This window comes from Pezoporus flaviventris, unplaced genomic scaffold (assembly GCF_033815535.1).
Source record: "Pezoporus flaviventris isolate CSIRO_AGI_PZ_B2104156 unplaced genomic scaffold, CSIRO_AGI_Pfla_v1 ptg000059l, whole genome shotgun sequence".
Lineage (NCBI taxonomy): Eukaryota > Metazoa > Chordata > Aves > Psittaciformes > Psittacidae > Pezoporus > Pezoporus flaviventris.
This window is the reverse complement of record NW_026892607.1, coordinates 1,706,938-1,733,980: the sequence shown is the minus strand read 5'-3', so window position 1 is coordinate 1,733,980 and position 27,043 is coordinate 1,706,938. Positions and strand designations below refer to the sequence as shown.

The window sequence follows — 27,043 nt, the reverse complement described above, 5'->3', positions numbered from 1 at the left end:
AAAGCCACCCTCCAACACCACTTTACAGAATGCCTCTGCCCAGGCACCATCCCTGCACCCAGGAATAAGCAAATGTGGTTCTGCTCCTGTGTAAATCACATGTATCAGCTGCCCAGCAAAAGGAGGCTGCTGTGAACATGGAATGAACCACAGTTATCCAACATGACGTGGGAACTACTTGGCTTTGTTAAACAAGGGAATGACCCGAAGCTGAGGGTTAGAATACGTGAGGAAGGCATGTGGTAACTCACCGCAGCTCTTCATTCCCTTTCCCAAAGGCAGACACTGCCCACAGGAGCTGCAGCTGTAATTGGAGCCTGGGAAAGGGCAGGCAGCAGCGGATGGCGGATTCAGGATATGCAGGTTTTGGCTTTCTACAAGAGCAGAGAGAGGGAAGGAGCAGACTGAGAGTCCATCCCACAGGAATGCAAACGCCACACTGGAAGCCTGCTCCAGGAAGTGCTTATTGAACAAACGCACACAGCTGCATCCTGCCCTCCCTGCGGTCAGGACCGGGTTCACCTGCACTGTCAGACACTGGGACTGCGGATACAGCCTGGAGTCTGCTTCAGGAAAGGCACAACTACACAAGGGATTAGATTGCTTGATTCCACAGTAATTACACTTAAAACCTTCTGGGTTTGCTGAAGCACAAGGGATCAGGTAACATTTGCAGTATTTCTTACATGGACAGCAGGGGTTTTGTAAATACCAGGTCAATCAGTGTTTCTAAGGAGCACCACTGGCACTGGCCATGAAAGCCTCACAGTGAGATGGCAGAAGCACCCAGGAGGACAGGCCAGGCTTCCAGAGGTGGGAATAGCTGGATATCCACCCGCTTCCCTAAGGGAGACATTCTGCACTGCTTTGTTAATACAGAACCCTCCAGCACAGCTGAGGAACGCCAAGGCTGGGAACACTCTTCTCCCATTAGATCAGAGGCATGTCAGAGTCCTTCATGATGGGGGAGCAATGAACTCCTGCCTCTTCTCCAGGAAAGCCTTCCCTGGTTCTGATCATTCCTGTGGTTCATGGTCCTCCTGTCCTCACAGAGGCACTGGATAAGGATTTGATATGGTAAAATCAATGTGAGCTTTTAATTTCCTGGAGATTGATGTTCTTCAAACACAACCAAGTATCTTTTCTGGACACTGCAATTAAAGAAAGCTCAAACCTGATGGTGAACCCCACATTTATTCTTCCAGTCTCCAGCTCTCACACAACCATGTTTCAGTGGTTCCCATTACTCCGCACCCCAGGCTAGCAAGAGGAGAAGGCTGATGTGCAGAGATCCAGGTCTTCCACCCCAAATTTGGTCACACCACAAGCGATCCCATGTGGCATTAGCTGGCACAGTGTGGGGGCAGCCAAGCTTCACCAGCCCCCCCCCCCCCCCCCCCCCTCCTTCAGGGAATGCTGGATCTGGTGGACAAACCATCAGGAGAGGCAGAATCCAGCACCCGAGCCCATTCCCAGGGGAATCATGGGACCGCAGAGGTTGCATCATGTCACGTTCACATGCCAGCAGGAGGGAGTTCTGTTCTGACGTGAGTTCCAAGTTCAGCATTCACCTGGGTGCTGATCACGGCTTTGCTGCTGGGACTCTGCAGGAACCTTCTGGTTTGTCCCTGCAGCCTCCAAGCCCATTTTCAAGTGACAACGGTGTCTGGTCACTCACACAAAACAGGTTTTAATCCCACACAACAGCTCCGGAACAAGTACATTGGATCTGTGTCACATTCAGTAAGAAAAAGCTGTGGGGGCTTTGGTAAAGCTCAGCTTAACTCCAAAGTGCAGACACACACGTGCTGTGGTCCCTTCTGCTCCTTAGGATCTCTTACTGCTAATACTCAGTGTTTCCACACCTCTCCTACCATGTACTATCATTGCTGGGGTTTGCCCTTTTGGGTTTAAGTACCTATGTGAGTTTTCCATGAATTTAGCTTTGGAATACAGAATATATTCATCTCTCTTAGCTCCTCAAAATAGCTCTTTGGAATGTCTACAAAAATATTTACTATCAAATAGAAAAAGATACGCTTGGCTTTCCAACAAGTGTAGTTTCTTTACCTGCTCATCCCAGAAAATACAGCTCAGATGCAAGATGCGGTTTTCCTCCCACCTGAAGCTTTCCAGCTGAGCAGCACAGGGTTTGTGAAGGCAAAGTGATGTCTCCAAGTCCACGCAGGCAGAACAGCTCAACACAGATCAAAACAGGATCAAACCACTGCCTGTGCCACCGCAGGCTCTTAGGAAAGGGGGTTGGAAATGATGTTAGTTTGGCAGCAGTACCATTTGTACTAGAATCCCATGCTCAACAACAAGAACATGGACATTTTACTTCCAAGTACATGGTTGTACCTGGATAACACCCCACAATTAAGGCAGCCACAAGAGTTTTGATTCTTTCCTCTGACCTTAAGATGCTCTTTGCTGCTGATGATGAGTATTTTCAATTCACTTTAAAAGAGACCCTTGTAACAGGGTTAGCTGTCCTGGATCAGGGCCTCCCTTCCAGCACCTGAAACACAGTGTTCCCACTGCTTTTTCATGGGGACCATTTGTGTATTCACAAGCTCTGTTTAACCCAGATGTCAGCTCAGCAATAAATACATCAGGATCTGGGAGGAAAAAAAGCCTAACAATTATGTTTGGTATTTGTACAGTGCATCCATTTCCCACCAGCTTAAGTGTATCGTAGCCTGGAGTCTGCACCGCATCCAGGTCAACTCACCCTGTTGCACTCAGTGTCACAAATCATTCCCAGGGAAATGACTCATTCCAGCTTTCCCCCCCCCAAAAAAACACCTCACATGTACATATTTCAACCTCCATGTTAGCTCACTCCTTCCTGTCTTGCCCTTGAGGTCCCAAAGCAAACCCTAAACCAAGAACAAGCTCTTTCAGGACAGTTTGCTGCGATGTTTGAGGAGAGAAGAAATGTGTGTGTGTGTGTGTGTGTGTATCTGTGCTGCCAACAGACACACTTTGCTATGGAAAACACAGTCCGTTGGGATCACATCCAGTCCTTTCAACTGAATGTCCATGGCACTGAGTCCAGTTCCAAGTGCAGCTCTTCACTGGAGTGCTCGCACATACACCTGACAGGCATTGACACAGAGATTATGGCACCAGAGGCTCGTCCGAACACAAACAAATCCCAAAAGCAAGGCCCCCCACTTGAAAAATAGGTGAAGAAATGGAACTTCTTCCTGCTAAAACCCTGGCACTCAAATCCAGAACCAGTTACCCAGCTTCAAATCAGGAGAACTCCTGCAACCAGTCAGCAAAGGGAAAACAGGAGAACATACCAACACCTAAAACACCATTAAGTGCATCAAGTTATGGTGTGGTGACTTCAGAGGTCTTCTCCGTGCTCTCCTGCACCTTGGCTGCAGTCATCTGGAACTGTGGCATGTATGGCATGATGACTTTGTACTGAAGGCTGCTTTGGATAAAGGCATTTAAATGAGGTGGTGTGTGCTGCAGAACCCCCCCATCCTGGAGCAGATCCACTGCATGCAACTGACACAGCACTCCGGAGCTGTCCGTTAAGAAAACATCATTCTCCCTTTTTCCCAGTGACGTTATTCCCAGGTAACACAAGCTCTGCTCAGGGCTGTCTCCATCTGGGAAAGCATCATCATGATCTGAAGGCTCTGAAAATCCCTCTGAAGAGACGAGGGACAGGGAGAGAGTCTTGGGCTGCCTGATGGGAGCATCGGGGAGTACCAGAAATGCCCCGTTTCTCACCACCCAGGGGCTGCTTGAGAAGGAGCCTGTAGCTGAGGAGTCTTCAGCTAAGAGGCATCTATCAAAGCAACTTCTTGGCCTCACTTTGTGTTCATAAAGCCCACTTAATCTGGAGCTACTGAGGACAGTAGCGTATTTAATATCAGACTCCCCTGTCAGTTCTGCACTGCTTTGGCCATCGTGGGAGCTCTCAGAGAAGCTGCTACTATGGAAGTGGCTGCTGGAGCAAGCAGAGTCATGTGCAGAGTCTTGTGGTGTTGCAAACATGGAATCAATGACTAAAAAGTCTTGAGAATCTTCCTTCTTCAAGACTTCAGTGACACTGATGTCTTCCAGCACTATTGCTGGTTCCAGAAGAAGAGGCTCGAATGACATTGCTTCGGGGTGCTTGATGAAGAGATGCTCAAAAGTTTCAGGCTAGAAGAGAAGAGAAGATTTTAATGCTCAGTCTTAGTTCACGATTAAGCTACTGATATTAAGAATCACAGACAACCCCCCCCCATAGCTTTAGTATGAGTACATTGCTGAAAATCCTCTGTGTCTGTGTGTAAGTAAAGACCAAGGACAAGACAAAGACATGAGAAGCTGTTGGTGTGTCAAGTGCTGCAAAGCAAGTGTTCTGCTTACCCTGTATTAAGTGTACCCTTAAACATCCCTGGTTTCCTATTTAGGTTGTATAACCCATAGACTTCATCATTTACATGTCAACTAAAGGAACTTTCCCTGCTAGGATTATATATTTGGGGTCAAATTCAGCCTTTCTATAGCATTTTTAGAGCATTCTCATCAGAACAGGAGTGGTAGGTTTGAACTGCACAAAGAGAAACACACCATTATTTTGGAGAAACATAGGCTTTACTACTACCTAGTATATATGCACGTAAAATATACAACAGCATGAAGTGGGTCTCCTAGCTACAGAGGAGAATTCACTTGAAAACCCTGTATTTGCTAATGAATTCAAGGCAAACCAAATAGATAGAAACAGTTTCTGTGTGTATCAGCAAACCATGTTCTACAGCAGGAAAGCTGCCAAAACAACTAGAAACATGTCAAAATACGTTAACTAGTCTGCAATTACAGAAGAGTCTATACTGCCTCTCCTAGCTTTAGTCTAGACTAGCTATTGGTAGCACCTATGCCCTCATTTGGCAAAGCTGGTATCTAACTGCTCTGGTACTTGCTGCTCACAAGTCCATCATCTTCCTACACTGAAACCAATCTGTGCACTGGAATCTCTCCTCCTCTTCAAAACAATGTCAGTAACTGCATATAACGTTATCAGGCTACTGAAATAAGGTGTAGGCTGCTACTATCTGTATACACCAGGCTGTAATGATCGTAACTGGTCTGGTCTGGTGAAAGTGATCTTCTCTCTCAGGGTTGCTTTGCATTGACACTAACACAACCACAGCCAACCAGTGTATACTGACTGCCCCCAATGACACATTCAAATGGGAGACACACATAAACAGGAATCACAGAATCCCAGACTGGCTTGGGCTGAAGGGACCTTAAAGCTCCTCCAGCTCCAACCCCTGCCACAGGCAGGGACACCTTCCACTAGAGCAGCTTGCTCCAAGCCCCTGTGTCCAACCTGGCCTTGAACACTGCCAGGGATGGGGCAGCCACAGCTTCTCTGGGCACCCTGTGCCAGCACCTCAGCACCCTCACAGGGAAGAGCTTCTGCCTAAGAGCTCATCTCAGTCTCCCCTCGGGCAGGTTAAAAGGAAGCTTTTTTACCAACCAAACCCCCACATTTCCTTCCAACAGACCTGCCCTTCTACAAGCAGCATCCAGTTTATCTTCAACAGAGATGGTTTATATTCCTTCCAAAACCTGTGTGCTCCCTCACACCAGCACTAGTATCTGCTCTTACAAATGCACAGAAAACACAAAGATAGATAATATTGCCTGCAGGGATTAAATACATTCCATTCAGAGGCAGATGTGCTGCTTGGCAAAGGCCACCATCTCTTCTTAAAACATGTCACATCCCTTATTAAAACATGTCAGGTATTTAATCCAGTATAACACATATTCCAATGTCCTGAGAAGATGCAGAACTCTCTCATCTCACAATTACTTAGTGAACTGGGAGAACAGTGCTGGATTTCCACAGCAGAAGCACGTGCAATATAATCTGGACACCGACTGTGTTAAACAACAGGCAAAATAGCTCCATACTTTGGAAAAGTCAGTCTTGGGTCACCAGCTCCCAAACTTTGCCCAGCAGATGAAACGAGATCCAACCAAACCAGGAATGTCAAAGAAGGCTGTATTTTGCTCTCCTGCTCACTCTAGGGTTTAAGCTGTATTTGTCTCAGAAGCCCCAGGCTACCTCTGAGCTGGAAGCCTGAGCTGGGTTCAGGTCAGAATTACTTTGCACTCCAGCTGCTAAACACAGATAAATCAAAATATGCTACTGGCCTAATTCTGCCATGGCCAGATCTGGACTTTCCCATACATTTAACTCCACACATTGCAGATTAGCTGATGGACACAGGAGGATAATTTAGATACACATAAGTCTTTGCAAGTTTAGTATTAATTTCCCTGTAAAATAATACCTGTAGTTGTGTTTAAATCATTTCTCCACCATTACAGGAGACTAAAACATTACTATTTTATTGAGCAGAGAAGAGGAATTTTCATGATTTTTGACATTATGCGTACATGTAAAGGCTTGCATGACGGAGTCTAGATGCAAGACCTGCCTGGTTTAGGTAAGGATTCATAGATTCGTGGAATGGTTTGGGTTGGAAGGGACCTTAAACACCATCTTGCTGCTGTGAGCAATACAATCAGGATAAAATAGTCTATAAATGCAGTTCTGGAGTACCAAATGTGAGATACTGAATATACAAAGTAATGATCAGATGATTTAATATGGCTGTGTATCAGGATAAGACAGGAGTTTCACATCAAATGCCTTCAGAATGACATCAGAAGTTCCCAGCATTGGTATAGAGGCTATTTATGTAATCAGTGCTTATCACAACTAAAGAAAAATATCACATGTGAGCTGTACACTGCTTTTTGTCCAGGAAATTCCATCCACACATACAAAAAGGCAGGATTTGGCTCCAAAAACATGGTTTCAAAGAACATGTGCCAGCCTTGGAGATGCCAACCTGAGGACAGGCCCTGTGCTTTGAGTGCAGTTAACATTTCCCAGTGGAGTTAGTACAAGGCATGGAAGAGGCATGCATCCTACTGCACAAGCTGTTTAAAAGCATGTCAAACTTCACTTCCTTTCATCTTCCATCATTTTTTCCCCATGAATTATGGGGCCAGGCATATGGATACAGAGCGGGATCCCCAGGGTGTCAGCTTCACCCTCCCATTCCAGTTAGAACGTCATCAACTTTAATACCCTTACTTCAGCTCAACCAGTGAGGAGAATCATTTCCAAGGTGCTAAATCCAACATGCAAACTTCATGCCCCTCTGCAGGTGGGGACAATGAGGATTGTCATGAACTCCTTTTGCTATAGATGAAGATCAGACAAATACAGTTGTGCTGGTGCTACTCATACCCCTGCAATTAAGATCTATTCATAGACCCCTTCCACCTCCACCAAAATCACATCTTCCTTGAGGATTTCTGACCTCTTTTCCAAGAACAGACAGAATGTTAGAGATTACTCATGCACCTGCACTGGGGTGGCTTCATGTTTAAATGACAGCAAATGAACAAGCTGTATAAATAACATGCACATTGGTATTTCCAGGAAAATGCAAGCAAATAAAAAGCTCAGTAAGGCACAAAACACACCCAGTTTCCGCATTCTCTGAGTTGCTGCTGCGCCCAAATGCATACAAAAAGCTCAAAAGACCATAATGGGACAATGAAGTACTTGTGTGAATAGAGATTTGATCACTTTGATGTGCCTGGAGTCAGTGGAAACTCCCAAGCTGGCTCTCGATTAGAACAAACACTCAGTTAGAACAAGAAACTACTTTTGAGTGGAGTTGGGAGCTGTAACTGGGCAGATCTTGCACTCAAGCTGGATGAATTCCAAACCAATCTGATGTCTCTGCTTCCTGGGCTGCATCCTAGGAAGGGCTGGGCTCTCCCAACTCCTTCTGAGAACCAGGGCTTGAGAGGATTCAGCCCTTTGCCAGTCTGCAGAGCAGCAAAGAAAAGTTAAAACCACCAAATCCAAAGTCACTGCTTCTGCCTGTGCAAGTGACAAACTGGGGCTTGGTTTTGCTCCTGATTATTTCAAGGGCATTTTAGATTTTTGACCAAGTTACTTCCAGGACTCATTGTATTTAAACAACTCAGTGCTGCATCTGTGCTTCCTGTCTGCTGAACAGAAATCTAACAGTCTTCTAACAGTTTTGTATAGAAAGCCTGGAAGCTGGCCCAGTGGTTCAGCAGGCACTGATCATGATCAGACTTAAAGAATGCCCATTCTCTGTTTAAGTGAAATGAAAGGCTGAGAGAGCTGGGCTGGGTCAGCCTGGAGAAGAGAAGGCTCCTGAAGGGGAGACCTGAGAGCAGCTCCAGTGCCTGAAGGGGCTGCAGGAAAGCTGGAGAGGGGCTTGGGACAAGGGATGTAGGGACAGGCCAAGGGGAATGGCTTTAAGCTGCCAGAGGGGAGACTGAGATGAGCTCTTAGGCAGAAGCTCTTCCCTGTGAGGGTGCTGAGGCGCTGGCACAGGGTGCCCAGAGAAGCTGTGGCTGCCCCATCCCTGGCAGTGTTCAAGGCCAGGTTGGACACAGGGGCTTGGAGCAAGCTGCTCCAGTAGAAGGGGTCCCTGCCCGTGGCAGGGGTTGGAGCTGGGTCAGCTTTAAAGTCCCTTCCAACCCAAATCGTGCTATGAAATAAAAGATGAGAAAAAGAAACCTTCATTGGGGAATGCAAATTAAATACCTGAAAAATCTTCTGCCATTAGATGCTCTTTTAGAAATAACAGGTCTGAATTTGGATTATTATCTCAGTGATTGCCTGATGTTGGATGCTGGGTCCATGAGAAGCTTAGTCTACTGCTAAGCCTACATGAAGACTCTACAACCCACCACAGCACCCAAATCACAGGCTGTTTATCCCAGCAAAGCATCTGGCCTTTGATACACTTGTGGCACTTGCTAAGGTGCACAAGCACTACATCCATGGGATTCTGCAACTGATTTACTGATTGCCCTGAAATTTAAACACCAGCTACACTCAGAAGAGATGTCAGTCTTTGGTCCTGGCCTGGTCCTACATGTCAGCTCTCTACACCAAGAGAAGTGCTGCACTGGTAACTTCAGAGGCTCAAGTGGCTTCATTCAGTAGCTCAGGCAGGGTCTGGTCTACCCAAGAGCAGTCAGAGCAGTGGGGTGGGGGAAGAGACATCACTAAGGGAATACACACCTTCTGAAAATTAACTCCTTGTGCCCAGGAGCAGTTCTTGGGGTTTGGAACATCTTCCCAAAACAGCTTCTTCATTCTGAAACATGAGGTAAGTCCTGGAGTTGGTACTGGTCTCATACTCTCTGTACTGCTCTCATTCCCCTCTGCTGTGTCAGAAAAGGAATCCATGCAGTTTTATTTATCCAGAGCACTGTGGCAATGACATTTTCACAAGGTAACAGGACCGCACTCAATTCTGGGTGCTGTATTCCACAGTCCCCTGCCTTTCGGTACAGTACATCAAAAATATGCATAAATAATCCCTAGCTTTCCCCAGAAATATCCTGCCCACCAGTTCAGCACTGAGGCATCCCCTAAGCTGCATCACCTTCTTCTGAGATGACAATGAACAACCCACCTTTGGTGTGAAACCAGCAGTGCTCCAAGCAACAAACCTGAGGTTGAAATGACTATTGGCAGAACCACATAGAGGTTGGCATTGTTCTCATTTTCATATCCAGCTGGAAATTAAAGGGATTCAGTTAATAATGCAGTCAAATAGTTTGTGTACAAGTAGTTTGCATCTAAATCACTGTCCATAGTTACAACTATAATTACACACAGCTATATTACAATTATAATTACAAATATAATTAAACTGACTATATATATATATATACACAAATATAAATAAATCTGACATGTTTTTCTGGTAAGATACAGACTTCTCCTGCATTTAAATGTTACTTTTACAAGCTCCTATTTCATAAACAACAGGGAGAAAGATCCTGTCAGTCACCTTTGGTAAACTGATCTGTTGCTCTGGGTTTGCCAACTCCTCCAGCAAACACAGGATACAGGCTGAACTGGTACTTCTCGATCAGGATAAAGTGGTCTGGAAAGAGGAAATCAACCTTCTGAATCACAACTATTATTCTACTTTTAAACAATCACCACCACAGGTGCTCTGGTCACATATCAGAGCTCAGATAAGCACAGAGAGGGGAATAATGAAAGCTGTCTTTTATAGATACATATTTTAATATCAGAAGATTAAACCCATTAATCTATACAGGACAATCTGGCATTATGCTGTCATGGAATTAACACCTGTACGGAGCTATTGTAATAAATGTTAAGATTAAAGCCAAAATGCAAATGGAATGAACACATTAACTTAGCTATTAGCTGCTGTATTCAATATTCCAGAGCTGATTTTTTTTGTATTGCCAAAAAATGAACATGCTCCTGAGCTTCAGTCTTTGTTAATCTGATAACAAATGCAGCAGTCAATCCTTTACAGTCGGTGCTCTAATGATGATTAGGAATCGCTCCACTAGTCCTTATCATAAATCAGGAACAGAGAGGGGGAAAAGGAATCCCAGAGCTCAGTAATGTCCCATCTTGCTGCTCCATATTAACACAATATATTCTACTTCCCAGCGCACACTCACCATAAATGTAATATTTACTGATATTTGGAGGAACTCGCACCCATTTCATCTCCTCTTCTTTGTTAAGGTTCTTCCACTCAATAATAAAAGACGTTACCACGTATATTTGAGGGGAGAGCGTCCAGATCAGAATCACACAAGTGCTGTTCACTGGGTAAGCGCTGAGGGACCGCACAACACTCACTGACAGGGCAAAGAGAAACCAGCCATGAGTAATGTGAGCAGAAGCGAGATGACGATGGGTTAAGCAGGAGAGGTGTTTACTGCAAACTACATGCATATGGGTGACTGCTATGGTTTGAGCAAATGAACATAGTATCATAGAATCCCAGACCGGTTTGGGCTGAAGGGACCTTAGAGCTCACCCAGCTCCAACCCCTGCCATGGGCAGGGACCCCTTCCACTAGAGCAGCTTGCTCCAAGCCCTGTGTCCAACCTGGCCTTGAACACTGCCAGGGATGGGGCAGCCACAGCTTCTCTGGGCACCCTGTTCATTTATCATTTACTTGTTTAATTGTCTTCTATAAAATAAAGCCAGGTCTCTAGTTCACATAAGCAAGCATATTTCTCTTTGAGCCAGCACAGCTTGGTTCACACCAACTAGTCCTGAACATTAAACAGATCAAGTTTCTTACCAGACATCAAACAAACATCCTGATTCTCACGTGCACTTCCGTAACTATAAGTCCTTCACAAAAAAACCTATCAACATGTACTGAACTGTCAACATTTAAATAGTAAAGAACACACTGGGAGCCCTGTAAGGTAAATCCTACTGAGGCTAAGCAATACACCAAGGTAACAATCCAGTTGGACAAAGGCTTCCCATGACATGCTACCAGCCACAGGGTTTCCAGAGCACATTTACACACAATATCAGAAAGAATTTATCCACAATAATGCTTTTAAAATAGCATTACAGCAGAAAAGTTTCTAAATAGGCTGCAGTGATGTTTCCCACAGCATATATTTGCACGTGAATGTTACACAATGGAAGTATTTCAATGCAACAGGCTTTATTTCATTAGTAAAGCAGAGTGAATCAATTAAGCAGCTGAATCAATGAGAGGCTGCTTAGGAAGTAAAGCCAAACCTCTCAAACAATGTACTCTGGCAGCCCCTCAGGTGAGCAGCTGGAGAAACAAGACCATGTATCATTTTGGAAACAACCAAACATTCCCTAGCAGGAATGTTGGGTGTTCCTAAGACAAAGTAGATGAAAGATGAGTTCTACAGTAAGAATTTCTTATTCTTTGATTAATTACTTTAGATTCTGCTAGTGGAAAGTAACAGACAACTCTTTTCCCAACCCAAAGGTCGTTAAGGTTTTCATGCAATGGAAATCTCATTTTTCAACTAGCTCTGTTGGTGAGATGCAGAAGCTGTTTCCCATATACAGCTGAATGTACCATCACAGAACATTTTTTATCCTAAGAAAGGGAATTTGATTATAAAGATAGCTTTGTCCAAAAGCATCACAACAATTCCCAGCATTTTCCACATCTCAAAATGGTCACTAATAGGTGTTTCTTACCTGTGCTCATTTGCTGGGATAGAGTTAAATTAAAATTAACTGAAGAAACTCCAACTGAATTCATGGCCAGAACAGTAATGGTGTGCGTGTGCTCAGTCCATGGAAATGAACAGGTAGTGCCATTGTCAACATACTCTGACCATGTGGTGTTTCCTGATGTCTGATGCTGTATAACGTAGCGGCTCACGCTGCACAGGGAGTGACTCTTCATCAGTGGCTGCAGCAAATATTGGCATGAATTAATCTCCCAGCCTTTGATTTCAAAAGCAAATGTTATTTGGGCAGAAGGCACCATTCCAATGTTAAGAAAACATGATCCAGTAAAGATATTCTATAGGCTGTCTACTGCCCTTTTAGCAAAGGCTCTGTAGTCTATCTAAAGACTTAATTCCTTCTATCTCCCTCCCTAAAAGCTGACACAATTCCTTGCTGTTCCAGGGGGAAAAAGAGGGCACAAGGAAATACAAACTTTCAGGCTCCTCTAGGAACTCACTGTTTCATGTTAAGTCTTTTTCAGGACTGAGAAAACAGAACAGATGACTGTTTGCACACTACACATGGGCAAACAGGAGTGAGTAGTCACGGATATGCTTTTTTCTCTGTCCTGTGTTAACCTGTTCACTGTGCCCAGTTTATGTGCAGTTGCAGTGGTGTTTGTACAGGCAGCTCCCTAGGAGCCAGTGGCACATTCTGCTCAGGCATCTCAGTCAGCAGAACTTGGCAGCTAAAGACTGCACCTCATTCTAAACTGCAGTCTGTGATTCCACATTACTCTTTCTTCTGAGTGTTAAGAGCCAATTGCATTTTAAGTCTCTGTTTCATAGCATTTGTGTAACTAACACTGAAAGTACAGGTCTCCACACAAAGGCAAGGAAACCTGTAGCTTGCCTGGAGATCGGAGGGCTTTCCTGTAGTGAGGACTGTAAGACAGAAACAATGGGATGCTCCCCATGGCTGTGATGCAGCCCCCACGTGCAGTTCAACATGGCTGTGGTGCAGGTAACTGGACCTCGGATGGGTCCACTCTACAAACCTCAGTTCAGGAGGCTGGCCTGTGAGCTTCCCAAGTGTGGAACAGGCCTGCAGCCAGTGTATGTCTCATCCAACTTACAACCAACCACACAGCACTAGAAAAGTTCTTGTCCTACTGCATTACTATGAACTTGGTAATGATTAGGGTACAAGATTAGCTCAACATGTGCCAGCAAGGGGCAGGGGAGAATAAAGAGAATAAAACCAGAAGGGAGTAAAGTCCAAGACACGCTGATTGAGCAAAGAAGACAAACCCGCCTCTCACTGTATCACAGCCTTACAGTCAATATTCACCAGCAACCTCCACTTGCCTCCAGTATTAGCCAAGCAAGAGGTAATAGCTCAAAAGAGGTCACATCCCAAGTGAAACCCCATAAGCAGTGACTGCCCAGCTTTGCCTCCCAGGGAAACGTGCTCATCATACTAACTTTCTGGCAATTCTACCCATGGGTTTTGGATCAAAGTGAACGACCAAAAGGGAATTGTTCTCACCTTCCATAGGAGTGTAACATTCTTCTGCCTCCTTGCTGGATCTTCAGTAATAATCCTCCAAAATTCAGGGCCCTGTAAGGGAGCTGCAGTTTTGAAAGAACAGTGTCACTCTTCAGTCTGAAGCTGCACAGCCCCAAAGAATGCACTCTGAAAGCACAAGTACCTTTGATATCTTTTACAAGGGTATAGGCTGATCTGCTCCAGTTGCTCCAGTAGCCTGATCCATCCAGCTCCCTGCACCGGACCTGAACGACATACTCAACACAAAGGTTTTGAACTTCTATCACAGCTGATCTTGTGGGTGCATTTGAAACTTCATAAAGCTGTAACAGAAGTCAAAATAGGCTGAGTAAGAACAAAAGGCTGTTTTAGCATCTGTCAGAGTCAGAATTCCTGAAAATGAATCCAATGAGAAAGTGAATTAATCTGTAACATAACCATTATAACCATGATTCACTGCATGCCACAAATTCCACCTAAACCCAGTTAACACACTCGGTGACAACACTGCATCAACCCATGATCTAGATTAAAAGAGACAGTACCTCCCACATCATTTCCTCCCTGTTCACAGCATACCGAATCTGAAATTTCAGATCACTGTTTGCAAACAGAGGGTTTGTCCAGCTCACATTCAGCAGCCCAACATTCCTGGTGAGTTCTGCTTTAACACTGGAGGGAGGAAGCAGCTTCACTAGAAAATGGAAAGAAAAAGAAAGGCTATGAGGTCTGCAAGGACATTCCTCATTAAATCCACTCATCATGGGCTATTTTCTTCTGCCCTGAGGCTGGCAGGTATCACATTGTGGCTTCTGCCATCCCAAGTAAAGCTGGACTAGAATGCAAATGTAAGCATTCACCAACCCAGGCTGGCTGGGCCATTCTCTGCAGACAGAGCATTGCTGACTGAGAAAGACAATGCCTGTCTAATGGGAAATTCATTCTGATTTTGACCCAAAGTCAAATCACCAAAGAAAAGGTGAAGTTGAAATCTCAAAATCAAAGTTTCTGACAGAATAAGCATTTCATTTAATAACAAAATAATCATCCATGGGCAAGTTTCAATACATTTCATTTTAATCCAAACCCCAATGGCTTATATTGATGCCAGCACCTTGTACCTCCCCTGGTACAAACAGCAAATGATTTTATACATATAAAAATATATATAAAACTTGTTTTGGCTCATCAGAGGGTGAGTGAGGAGAAAATAATAAGTAAGATAAGCTTTCAATTCTGGGTAGTGCTAGAATGAATCTGGTTTGGTTTACCATAACATAGAGCACCTTTCATCCAGTGAAGGTCAACTCTATTGCTTTCGAGTGATGACTTGAATAAACCAGGCTCCTGAAGTTCTGCTACAACTCCTCACTGTGCAGCGCTGTCCAAAGCCAGCACCTCCATCCAAAAGGGCACAGGCAACTGAGAGCACAGCCTGCCCACCCCAGACTAATACTACAGCTGCTCTCCACATACATAATAGATGTGGTTTATTATTCTGCTTTATTTCATGTAGCACTTCTGTGCTCCAGCTGCCATGTTTTCTCTATACATATTGTCCAATTTTATGTCCAAAAAATAGAGTCCAATGAATGCTCTGAGCAGAGCAGATAATAAGTGTTTTCACATTTTGCAGTGTTTCAAAACACTCAAACACTGTCCCTGCCTCCTGCTTTTATACAAATTTAAGTGCTCTGTGTCACAAAAGAAGCTTTGCAAATACATGCAAGAGCATGAGCAGTCCCTATGACTGTAAGTGAACAGGTAACTGTGTAAGTAACACATATAGTGCTGCATCAAAGTATAAATTTAACTACTTAAAGACTTCAGAAACATAACATAACCAAGAACCTTCAAAATGAGACTTTGTTCCTAAATCTAATTCTTGCATTTTCTAGAGATTTCTTTGCAAAACTCCTTATAGGATAAACCCACAAAACTGGATGTTTAATGTTATAGGTATTAGCTGCAGCTACAATCTGCTCCTGTGCCAAGCAAAGGTATGGAAATATCATTTAATCCAATGTCTTTTAGAAGACATTATCAAAGCTTTTATGTTCTTATGTTCTTTCCACAATCTAATTGAGTTAAAATGCTATGAAGAAGTACTTTACCTACACCATATAGGGAATGAAATCCAAGGTCACAAGTGAAGAAAGACGTGCACAAATCTGGACCTACCCACATCAGCTGGAACGACACAAGTTGGTGAGGATTCAAGTGTTCCTAGTAAGTGCTTAAATTCTATCCACATGGTATATCCAGATAAAAGAAAAATAGGCTGAAATGTGCACTCGTAAGAATGGTTCTTCTGCAAATGACATTCTTTCACCTCTGATTTTGGAGATGTACTTGGAAAGTCGGAACAATAAATTCTGCTCCTTAAAAGAGAGAAAAACCACATTCAGTCAACACACTGCAACTATAAGCTGCCCGTGGCATCAGTAAAATAGAACTCTGAAGGCAATTAAAATAAATGGTGTCACTGGAACCTTCTGAGGTTTTCTGATGATTATTTGGAAAGATCTTGAGCTTGAATCTGCATAAAATGGATAAACAACATTGCAGTGTTACTCCTCAAAGCTTTGGCTCTTAGCTGGAATAAAGCAAAACATGAAGGCTCTCCCCTGTGGAAATCTCTGATAAGAAACTAACTACAGGGAGAAAGAGGTACAAGAAGAGCAGGCACCTGCAAATACTCATAAATTATAGAATCCCAGACTGGTTTGGGTTGGAAGACAATGAAAAGTTCATCCAGCTCCAACCCCTGCCACGGGCAGGGACCCCTTCCACTAGAGCAGCTTGCTCCAAGCCCCTGTGTCCAACCTGGCCTTGAACACTGCCAGGGATGGGGCAGCCACAGCTTCTCTGGGCACCCTGTGCCAGCGCCTCAGCACCCTCACAGGGAAGAGCTTCTGCCTAAGAGCCCGCCTCAACCTCCCCTCAATCTAAATCACGTTCCTTGAATGGTGTTTATTAGCAATACACATAGCACGGCAGATGTCCAGCCAAGAATTTGCTCCAGCTGAGAATATGGCTTTCAAAACACCAAAGGGCATCCAGGGGAAAGCTGCCACATGGATCAGTCAGGCAGTGAAGTCTGCAGGAGATGGAAATCCCATAAAAAAAATATCAGTTCTGGAGGGTGCTATTGAAATCCCACATACAGACAGTATCTCATCTGGCAACAGAAGAGAGGAGAGCTGGACTCTGGGTAAAATAGCACCGGACACCTTATCAGTGATGGAAAGTGTTCCAATTCCTCCTAATTTTTCCTAAGCTTCATGGCCAGCTTAGACTTGTGGTGAGAGTGGCCAGATAAGGATTAGTTCTCCAACTGAACCACAGAAGTTACACTGAGCTGAATCTCTTCCTGTCCACATAGCTAACAGTGATTAAACTGGTGCCTTGTGCTTTGAAGATTCAGCTCAGCATTCCCTGGATTTACAGGATGATCATCTCTGCACTGTTTCTGTTGGCAGCACTGGCTGTAGAGGAAGATGTAGTTACAACCAACCAAAACAAGACACCAAGAGCAAAGCTATCACACCAATGTACTGCAGAACATTGGCTTTCGTCTGCAGGACATAATTGCATCAGTCAGTAAGAAGAATAGCTGTGGGCTCCTGGAAAACCAGATGTGCCTGATGCTGATGTGACACATCTGACTTTCAACTTCTACCATGAGGACTTGCTACGTCTAAGCAAACACCAGCAATTCCTGCATATTTGTGGTGTCTCCTACAAATAAGTTAGGTAATTAAAACCCCTATTTCATTTGGTTTCAAAATTCATATGCTTTTTCTGTATTTTTGCTCCCAACATGTAACAGAATATTATACAAATAACAGTGGTGATTCTGCCCCTCTGCTGTGCTCTGGGGACACCTCCCCCTGCAGTCCTGATCCAGCTCTGGGGCAGCAGCACAAGAGGGACGTGGAGCTGTTGGAGCAAGGCCAGAGGAGGCCATGGAGATGCTGCGAGGGCTGGAGCAGCTCTGCTCTGGAGCCAGGCTGAGAGAGCTGGGCTGGGGCAGCCTGGAGAAGAGAAGGCTCCTGAAGGGGAGACCTGAGAGCAGCTCCAGTGCCTGAAGGGGCTGCAGGAAACCTGGAGAGGGGCTTGGGACAAGGGCCTGTAGGGACGGGCCAAGGGGAATGGCTTTAACCTGCCAGAGGGGAGACTGAGATGAGCTCTTAGGCAGAAGCTCTTCCCTGTGAGGGTGCTGAGGCGCTGGCACAGGGTGCCCAGAGAAGCTGTGGCTGCCCCATCCCTGGCAGTGTTCAAGGCCAGGTTGGACACAGGGGCTTGGAGCAAGCTGCTCTAGGGGAAAGGTGTCCCTGCCCATGGCAAGAGGTTGGAACTGGATGAGCTTTAAGATCCCTTGCAGCCAAAATCATTCCACAATTCTATGATACTGGTATTCTCATAAGTGTACATTTTCAAACGTCTTATACTTCAACTGTATGGAAATCACTACATGAATGGGGTCCCCCATTATTTATTTGTTTTTATTTTTCCTCTGTCAGATCCTACCATTAACAAACAAACAAAAGCCCAAAGAAAGATCACAACAAATACCAGCTTCTGGGCAGCATTTTCACTCTGTATTAATGTTCACTGTTTGATCTACCAAACTGTAACAAATGCACGAGGTATCACCTCCTACTAGAAAAGAACATCTTTAAATATACCTGAACAAGTAAAAAGTGGGAATAAAAACCTTGGCAAGAGCAGCACAGGTTTTATTTCAAGCTCCCTGCCCAGCTGCACACTCATTACATTCATATTTTTGAAGACACTTTAAACAAAACCTACCTTAGCAGCCAGTTAGTCACTAATCCTGCCCTAAAAACCTCTACATGCAATCTCAGGCATCCCAGTTCTTACTTTAATCCAGAAAATGCTGAGAAATATTCACCTTGGTACTACAATAGTATGCCTCCAACAGAGAAGACAGTTCAGCTTCCCAAAGGATTGGACCCTCAGGGCTGCTTTAAGCTCGTGTGCCAAAACTTTGCATATCAGGTCTAGCAGAACAGTAAAACTAAAGACATTTTCTCAGGAAGGGATGTCTGTCTTGTTTCTATAAAGACTAACACAGTTCTAGAAAACTCCAACGGATTACTCCAATGTATTAGTGTATCAGAGGGATTTTTTAGTTTCATGGTGAAACAACACTATCAGAGGCAGTATTTGTGCACATGAATGAAGATAAGGATGATCACAGCACTGGTTTAATAATCAGGTTTGTATTTTGCAAGCAGGAATGTTTGTTCCACATCCCAGTTCTCCTACTCTTCCCCAGACAGACAAAATTAAACACCTACATGAAAATACCTGAAAAAACACCTGAAAACTAAGAATTGCTCTGGCCACCAAAAATACTACCTACCTTCATAAAGCAGTATTCCCTTTATGAACGAAGATTTGATTCTCTCTATATAAGTAAGACTTTTTCCATCCTGAATGGAAGAAGTTTTTTCACAGAATGCATGTTACACACTCAGGTATCTATGGTCCCTCTTCTAAACACATATCACAGAATCCTGTAATAGTTTGGGTTGGAAGGGAATGAAAAGATTTTTCAGTCCCAACCCCTGCCACGGGCAGGGACCCCTTCCACTAGAGCAGCTTGCTCCAAGCCCCTGTGTCCAACCTGGCCTTGAACACTGCCAGGGATGGGGCAGCCACAGCTTCTCTGGGCACCCTGTGCCAGCGCCTCAGCACCCTCACAGGGAAGAGCTTCTGCCTAAGAGCTCATCTCAGTCTCCCCTGTTCTGGCAGCTTAAAGCCATTCCCCTTGGCCTGTCCCTACAGGCCCTTGTCCCAAGCCCCTCTCCAGGTTTCCTGCAGCCCCTTCAGGCACTGGAGCTGCTCTCAGGTCTCCCCTTCAGGAGCCTTCTCTTCTCCAGGCTGCCCCAGCCCAGCTCTCTCAGCCTGGCTCCAGAGCAGAGCTGCTCCAGCCCTCGCAGCATCTCCATGGCCTCCTCCGGCCTCGCTCCAACAGCTCCACCTCCCTCTTGTGCTGCTGCCCCAGAGCTGGATCAGGACTGGGGGGGGTGTGTCTCCCCAGCAGAGGGGCAGGATCCCCTCAGTGACCTGTTGCTCACACTCTGGGGGTGCAGCATAGCATATGGTTGGCAATACAAATAGTTAATACCTGTGGAGTTCCAGGAGGGAAAAATTCCAGCTTACAGGAATTAAGGATGTTTTATAATTACAACTATTCAGAATTCTTTGCTGTGATAGCTATTTCCAGAGCAACACTTTCCAAACATAACGAGTGCATTAACAGCTATATACACACCTGTGGTATCTTAACTGCAAGGAACTCCCCAGGAGCACAGTGTTTGGGTTTGCAGACCATCTGCAAGTCATTTTAGTTAAGTACCCATCCGTTTCACAGGTGATATTAATATTCATATCTAATTAAAACACATGGAAAGTTCAGATTAATGAAGATATAAGTGTTTGTATAAAAACATTTATTGCAACTGCTCAATAAAATCTAACTGGAGCTTACAATGGAGGTATTTTGATCTTATGATTCAAAGGCAGTGAAATGATAATTTAAAATCGTCTGGAATCTTACCTACTACATATAATTCAGCGTATCTATGATGACATTCCCTATTTTGATGACAACAGTACAATGCGTTATAGAAGAAACTTCCTCTAGGTTTTGTTGCTTTCAAGTTGAAAAGAGTAACTTTGCTTACACGGTCATTCACAAGCGTATACTGACTTTGTGGGATTTCTTGTACTAAGTTCAGCCACCAGACAATCTTCTTGGATGCTACAAGCTTGGTTGTATTTTTGTAGATGCAATGAAAGGAAACATTAGAACCAACACCGGTCAGTAGCTTAGGAGGGAAGTACAGGACTTGAGCTACACAGAAGGGGAAAAAAGGGGAAAAAAATATCAATTGAGGTTAGAATCCGTGCAAAAATATCCATAAAGGAAAACACAATACAAAAATATTAACATTATCCAGGTGTATTTCTACCTTTCCTACTTCTTAATTACTAGGAAAGGGGGAGGAAGGAGCCTTTGACTGTCTCACTCCATAACTGACATTGGTAAATTCTGCTAAATATCTTTAATATCCCCAGGCAAACCTGAATTAAATGAGCAGAAATCACTGGAGGCTCCAGTGGAAGCAATACACAGCAGCACAAGGGAAACAGGGAATCACAGGGGCTGCTGTAAATTAAATCTCAGGAAACCAGACTAACACTGCTGCTTTCCACTCAGCCAACCTAAGGCACCAGGTCATCTTATTTAAATGCTGCAAGTAGTACTTGCAAGCTAGAAAGGGTTTGCTTCTGTAACTCATCTCAAAAAGACATACAACACATAGAATCGTAAAATTGAGAGAGGATCCGAATAAGAGAAGAGCAATGTTTGGGTTTGGAGGGGTGGGGAATAATCATCTGACTCTTTGAACCCTGCAGGGTGTTGAAATCATGTTAGCTGAAGCATTAACTGAAGCTGAAGCTTGCAGCTTGCAGAAGGTTTGGAGAGACCTAAGAGCAGCTCCCAGTGTTGAAAGGGGCTACAAGAAGCCTGGGGCTTTGGATAAGGGTCTGTAGGGACAGGCCAAGGGGAATGGCTTTAATCTGCCAGAGGGGAGACTCAGATGAGCTCTTAGGCAGAAGCTCTTCCCTGTGAGGGTGCTGAGGCGCTGGCACAGGGTGCCCAGAGAAGCTGTGGCTGCCCCATCCCTGGCAGTGCTCAAGGCCAGGCTGGACACAGGGGCTTGGAGCAAGCTGCTCTAGGGGAAGGTATCCCTGCCCGTGGGGAGACAGAAGCAGAAAGGGAAGAACTTCCATGGGATTTTTCAGCTCAGTTCATGCCTGCTGTACCTTCCTGGTATAACACATGCTCTCAAATACTCATTACACAAACCAAACCAAACTGGGAGGCGTATTCTGTTCCAAAACACTGCACATAAGTGACCGCATGAGGCCTACCTCCCAAGCTGAGGTTGTATGGTGTGCTCCAGTCACTCCAGAACCCTGGACCATGATGATTCCTGCACCGCACTTGAACTAAGTATGAAGACCCAAGCAGTGTATTGTCTATGGCTAGTGAGGTTTCCAGAGCAACTTGAATCATCTGTGGGATTATCAGAAGCCATTATGGTTGTATAATGAAACAGGATGAAGAAAGACAGACAGAACCAAAACAAAGAGTCTAGAGAGTAGGTTTCAGGTATCAAGTTCAGTAAAAAAAGGTTCCTTCTTTAAATCTATGTAAATCCAAATATGGTAGAGATTGCATGACTCTGTGGAAAACGTGTTATTTCATTATGAACTCCTAAATAACAGCTCCTTTTTATTGCAGAGACAGTTGTGTGGTAGCAACAGGAAAAAGCAATTCACTAATAAAAGCTATAAATATTAAACATATCATGGAATTTGGGGGCTGCTGAAAAGAGAGACCTTTGCCTTTAGACTTCACAGAGTCTAGTATTTCATCCAAAAAGAAAGATGGGAGTTTGTGCGTAAGACCCAAAAGGAGATGGGTCTTGTATCAGTGTAGTGTAACAGATGTCAAGTCCAGCTCACCAGCACACTGCTGATGTTTACCAGGGTCTGCTGGACACACCAGCTCAGTGTGCCCTGCCCAGCTCCACCAGACCCACCACTGCCTAAGGAGAGTTCTCAACCCACCGGATCCACTGCCCAAGGACAAGGAACGTGCTAAGAAATCGTGGGCTCCACAGAAACCCACCAACCTGCACTGTAAAATACAGGAGCAGAGCTGACTCACCTGCCAGCTGTTTTGACCTGAGTTTGCAGAGATCTTCACTTCATACTGAAGTGGGTATGGCATCAACAAAGGGTCGGACCAGCAGATCTTCATTTGACCTTCCTCTGTCATTTCCAGATGCAGGTTCAAAGGAGGTTCAGGCTTGACTGCAGACAAATTAATTGACAAGTTTACCACTAACCTGATTGCATGTGACTGCTGACAGCAGTGGGTCTTTTCCATGCCACTTCTTTGAACTCAGTTTCCAAGAGCTTCTCTGCAGCTGGTGTATGACACACTGATGTGTAGTATCACTGGAAAAGCGCACCCTGGCACTGTTACAGTTAGCAGGACATGCTGTTTGACCCGATGTTTGCCTTAAAACTACATTCATTTCTTGCCTTGGGACATGATTCTCCCCAGTAACCAAACATTAATGTACCTGTTTTGCTGCAAAGAGGACTGAGAAGGATGGGAGTGCTGAGCAAAGCAATTTGCTCAGCTCCTGAAGAGACAGGAGATAATGTCCTCATATTGTACACAAAGAATTGCTAGATATTCCCATGCCTTCCACAGTGATTATGGCTATGAAAGAAGGTCTCCAGGAGAGCTACATTAGGGCAAAGTAAAAAGGAGGGTTTCAGAAATTTCCCAGGAGGATGAACAGAACACTCTGGAGAGGGAAATGGATGGGCAATTTAGAATGATCATCAGGATTACATTCACTCCTCATCAGACAAAGGCAGGGAGCCTTGATCCTGGCTTTTACCTGTTGCTGAGACCTTTTCAAATCACTGTTTAAGTACAGTGTCCTTTGGCTCACCTTGTCCTCATTCACAGCTCCACGTTTGATTATATAACTATAATATTATGCAAGTTCTAAATACACTTTACTAAGTGGCACAAAATAATTATGTTATCTTAACTTATCCTGTTTGCAAAGCACATCCTTTAGGAAGAATTTTATATAACTCCTATTATTTCCCCCCCCCACAGCTGACCAATTCCCCACCTTTTTGAAATCTGTGAAGATCTGCAATAACTGTGCATATTGGATAGCAACACATATCAAAGTCATAATATCAGTAGAGTTTTAACTTGATTAAATACAGAGGAATGTATTTGGAAACAGTTGGAAAACACTGGTATTGGTAATGTGTAAGGAAAAAGCAACAGGACAAGAGAGCTGCTTGAGAGAAGAGTGAGTTTTATTTGCTAAGTCACTTTAGGAACAGTTCCCCCCCCCCCTTTTTAATTTAAGTCCTCACAACATAGATAAGCTCCACCACTGCCCCAGACTCAGGCACAGAGAGGTCTGAATTAGAACTGAAAGCTGGAGCATGTTGACAGCATGGCCTGTGCTCAGTTTGGTTTTGTACCAGAGCCCAGAGAGGCATTAGGAGGCTAGGAAATGTGTACAGCACCACCCTGAGCAAGTGAGACAGCACCAGGAGGCCTGTTCCTGTTCTGTCTGTGCCCTCCTTCTCCAAAAGAGACATTCTGCCTCTGTCCTCCATTCAAAACCATTTCAAGTACAGTTGTACTTACCTACGTCTATGGGCTTGACTGACATCAAAGGTGACCACAGAGGTGTAACACCAACCATCATCTTCAGCCACATGACGTAAGTGTAGTTGAGTCTCAGGGCAGGCACACAGCACTCACACCCATCATACTCACTGCAGTCACACTGAGCAGCCATGACAGTCCCCTTCAGAAAGCTCGTAGATACATCCCCCAGAGACAGCTCTGACCTGCAAGGGAAGGAGCAAACCATAAACCAAACCAGCACCTCAACAGAGTTTGTCCATCTGGATAAGGCTTATTGATAAAGGTAAAAAAGTGAATAATTGCAACCAATTGATTTTACTTTGCTGCTTCTCCTTTTTGAAATGGTTTCCAAGTTGTTAAGATGCCTTCATGAAAAGTATTCCTAAGATTTGACTTTAAAACAAATGTGTTACAATCCTAGATGATAACTGTAGTTCAGTCAGACTAGTTTCTGATTCCTGTTGGTAACTATTACTACATACATCTCAGGCACCCAAAGTTAGTTTACCTTACAGTAGACTAACAGCCCACCACCACCCTCACAGAGATTATGTTCCCGTTCCTATTCATGAGGCACTGAAATGAAATCTAAACAATTTAACATCACTTCCAGCTTCTGATACAACAAAGCATTACAAATAATAGAATAAGCAACCATTTTTCAAGTGAAAAACAAGTTTTGAAGCGAAAGGCTAAAGAATTCCACCATTCAGAACAAGTTTTAGTTCTCATTTTCAACAACTTACAGTACTTGAAACAGAAAGACATCCGAGTCTTCCAAAAGTCTTAACATTGCGCAGTTAATTCCAAGATAAGGCTTTAATTATTATGTTCTTTATTCTCATTTCTCTTTCACAGATATCCTTTAGGCTTTTTCAAACTCAGACGCATGTTTATGGTGCACTGCAGGTATTCAGTGGCACAGACCTCCTTAAGGTAGGGAATTTAATAGCACAAATACTTTGGCCAAACTTCTCACAGCAGCAAAGCCAAGACAAATCCTGAGAGTTAAACCATCCTAGATTCTTTCCTGATTTTGACATTTCATCCTTGTAACAAAAATCTTGTGTTTTAAATTGTCCTGAAGTGATTCTGGAATTGTTTCTGTATAGTAAAGGGTTACTTATTCAGAGAAAGCAACTGAAGTTAATGGTATAAAAACCTTTCTGTGAAAGTGTTACAGTTTTAGAGTTGGTGTGACTCACTGTTAACACTTGAATTCAGGGAGGGCACAGAACTCTACACTGGAAAAGAAGAAAGGACAAGATTTTCTGCTTTGTTTTAGTGGATTTGGTGTATAGTACATTTAATGGGCTGTAGAGCACACCGGAAATGGGAATGATTCACTGATCCCAATGCCATCAACTGCCCTACTTAAAAAAGAAAAGGTCAGAACCTGAGGAAGGCTTGGAAGTGAGCGAAGGGCTGATGAATTACAGGGAAGAGCCTGCGTGAATCATGCTGACTGGCACTGAAAGGGAACCTGCAATGAGCACACACAGATCCCCTGGCACCAGGGCCAACTCCCTTCATCATTCACTGATGCCCACACACACATGTTATGCATCCACCTTGTATTTAGGATGCTCTTTGAAGCTGTTTCTTTTTACCAGGACCCACAGAATTTAGGACAGGAGAATTATGGAACCTGATACTGATGGTATCTGGCAAACACAGAGCTTTTAAATTACTTGGAATATTTTTGGTTTTCTAGTTGCGGCTCCACTTCTTTCTCTGAATTTCCTTTCAAAGACTTCGCAGAATTGTCTTTTAAGTTTCCCTGCCTTGTACTGCTGATCACAGACGTTATTAGTCTCAAAAAAACCACAATCAATCCGTAGGCTTCTCATCAAACCATGTCTTTAATCCGATCTATCTGGAAAGCAGTTACCACCCCATCACTGCCCCCAGCTTTCTCCTAATCATTACTTCAACTTTTAACCATCAAACTGAGCTTATCTGTACCCAGATGAGTCCCAGTGCATGGGGGGGGGGGGGGGGGGTGGGAAGTGCTAGAAAGCTCCTCCCCATATTATGTTGTGCCATTATGTTTCAAAGGCCACTTATTTGTGAGTAAACAGGCATGAGATGTTATTTCTCGCTGTTTCCACCACACAAACTTTTGCATAGAATCCTAGACCATGTAGTTCCACAGGCAGGGACACCTTTCACTAGAGCAGGTTGCTCCAAGCCCCATCCAACCCGGCCTTGAACACTGCCACGGATGGGGAAGCCCATTTGATTGCTTTACTGTATAAAATGCCGTGTGTAGGGATTCAAGTGTAACTGGAGGAACAGCCACGGCTCCAGGCCAGGCAGGTCTTCCACTCCTGTGTGACAGAGAATTACCAGTATCTCATTTCTCTGCTCTAGACTTCTCTTCCAGCTCACTACCTTTGCAGGCAGCCAGGGCACAGACGGGGGAAAGACCAAGCTATGTTACCAGATGCCAGGTCTGCTGCTGGAGGAGGATATCCAGATACAAAAGCAGGGTAATGAGCTTTGCATTCCCATGGGCTGGCAAGACACAGGGACCATCTCAACAGATCAATGCAGGATATAACCTTGAGGACCCCACATCAACTTACTCCAACTTGCTAAGCCTGGCCTAAATCCATGAGAGCTGATCACAAGCAAAACAACAGAAAGCCAAAGTGCTTTGGAGATCAACAGTAGCCTGGGACTGCATGAGCAGCCCATCATCTTCAGTTTGGCTGCAGAGGGATCCTGTCACAGAATAACCATCCTTCCTAATCTGTACATACTGACTTTGGAGGAGTTTATGCTTATAAAGCCCTCGCAAGTTCAGAAGAGGTCAGTGCCTTCATTCCGTAGAATGAGAGGAGATATCTGGGGTAAACCTAAAATAAAGCAATAGACTATTAAAAACTGGAGTTTTCCATCACACTTGCAGCGCACCGACTTAGAGGAGCTATAAATCCCTGTTCAACAAGCACTTTACATCATGCAGCACTGATCACATCTAAGCCAGACCCAAACTGTGGTGGGGGGAAGGAAAGACAGAGGGCATATAAAATACGTAAGTGTATACTATGTCCTCACTCAGTTTTATAGTGCTGGCTGCTGGAATTGGAGGGATCTGTCCTGGCACAGAGAGGTAAGCATGA

General features: G+C 44.3%; 2 protein-coding genes across 4 annotated transcripts in view; both read right to left on the bottom strand.

Moving 5' to 3' along the window:
- Nucleotides 1–27,043, bottom strand: part of LEPROT (leptin receptor overlapping transcript) — a 95,354-nt gene that overhangs the window by 29,301 nt on the left and 39,010 nt on the right. The gene's annotated exons all lie outside the window — the stretch shown is intronic.
- Nucleotides 1,426–27,043, bottom strand: part of LEPR (leptin receptor) — a 63,433-nt gene continuing 37,815 nt past the window's right edge. For 2 of the 3 annotated variants that reach the window (XM_061469685.1, XM_061469684.1), the window contains exons 5-19: nucleotides 23,913–24,118; nucleotides 22,386–22,531; nucleotides 21,584–21,728; nucleotides 20,202–20,498; nucleotides 19,917–20,034; nucleotides 15,791–15,990; nucleotides 14,155–14,303; nucleotides 13,773–13,932; nucleotides 13,610–13,692; nucleotides 12,086–12,302; nucleotides 10,552–10,734; nucleotides 9,897–9,992; nucleotides 9,516–9,618; nucleotides 9,119–9,194; nucleotides 1,426–4,170 (exon numbers count right to left, since the gene is read on the bottom strand). In XM_061469685.1, the coding sequence (XP_061325669.1) occupies nucleotides 3,343–4,170; nucleotides 9,119–9,194; nucleotides 9,516–9,618; nucleotides 9,897–9,992; nucleotides 10,552–10,734; nucleotides 12,086–12,302; nucleotides 13,610–13,692; nucleotides 13,773–13,932; nucleotides 14,155–14,303; nucleotides 15,791–15,990; nucleotides 19,917–20,034; nucleotides 20,202–20,498; nucleotides 21,584–21,728; nucleotides 22,386–22,531; nucleotides 23,913–24,118 (3,007 nt within the window). In that variant the 3' untranslated portion in view covers nucleotides 1,426–3,342. The remainder of the gene's footprint in view (nucleotides 4,171–9,118; nucleotides 9,195–9,515; nucleotides 9,619–9,896; nucleotides 9,993–10,551; nucleotides 10,735–12,085; nucleotides 12,303–13,609; nucleotides 13,693–13,772; nucleotides 13,933–14,154; nucleotides 14,304–15,790; nucleotides 15,991–19,916; nucleotides 20,035–20,201; nucleotides 20,499–21,583; nucleotides 21,729–22,385; nucleotides 22,532–23,912; nucleotides 24,119–27,043) is intronic. The other variant, XM_061469686.1, reaches the window with a different exon arrangement.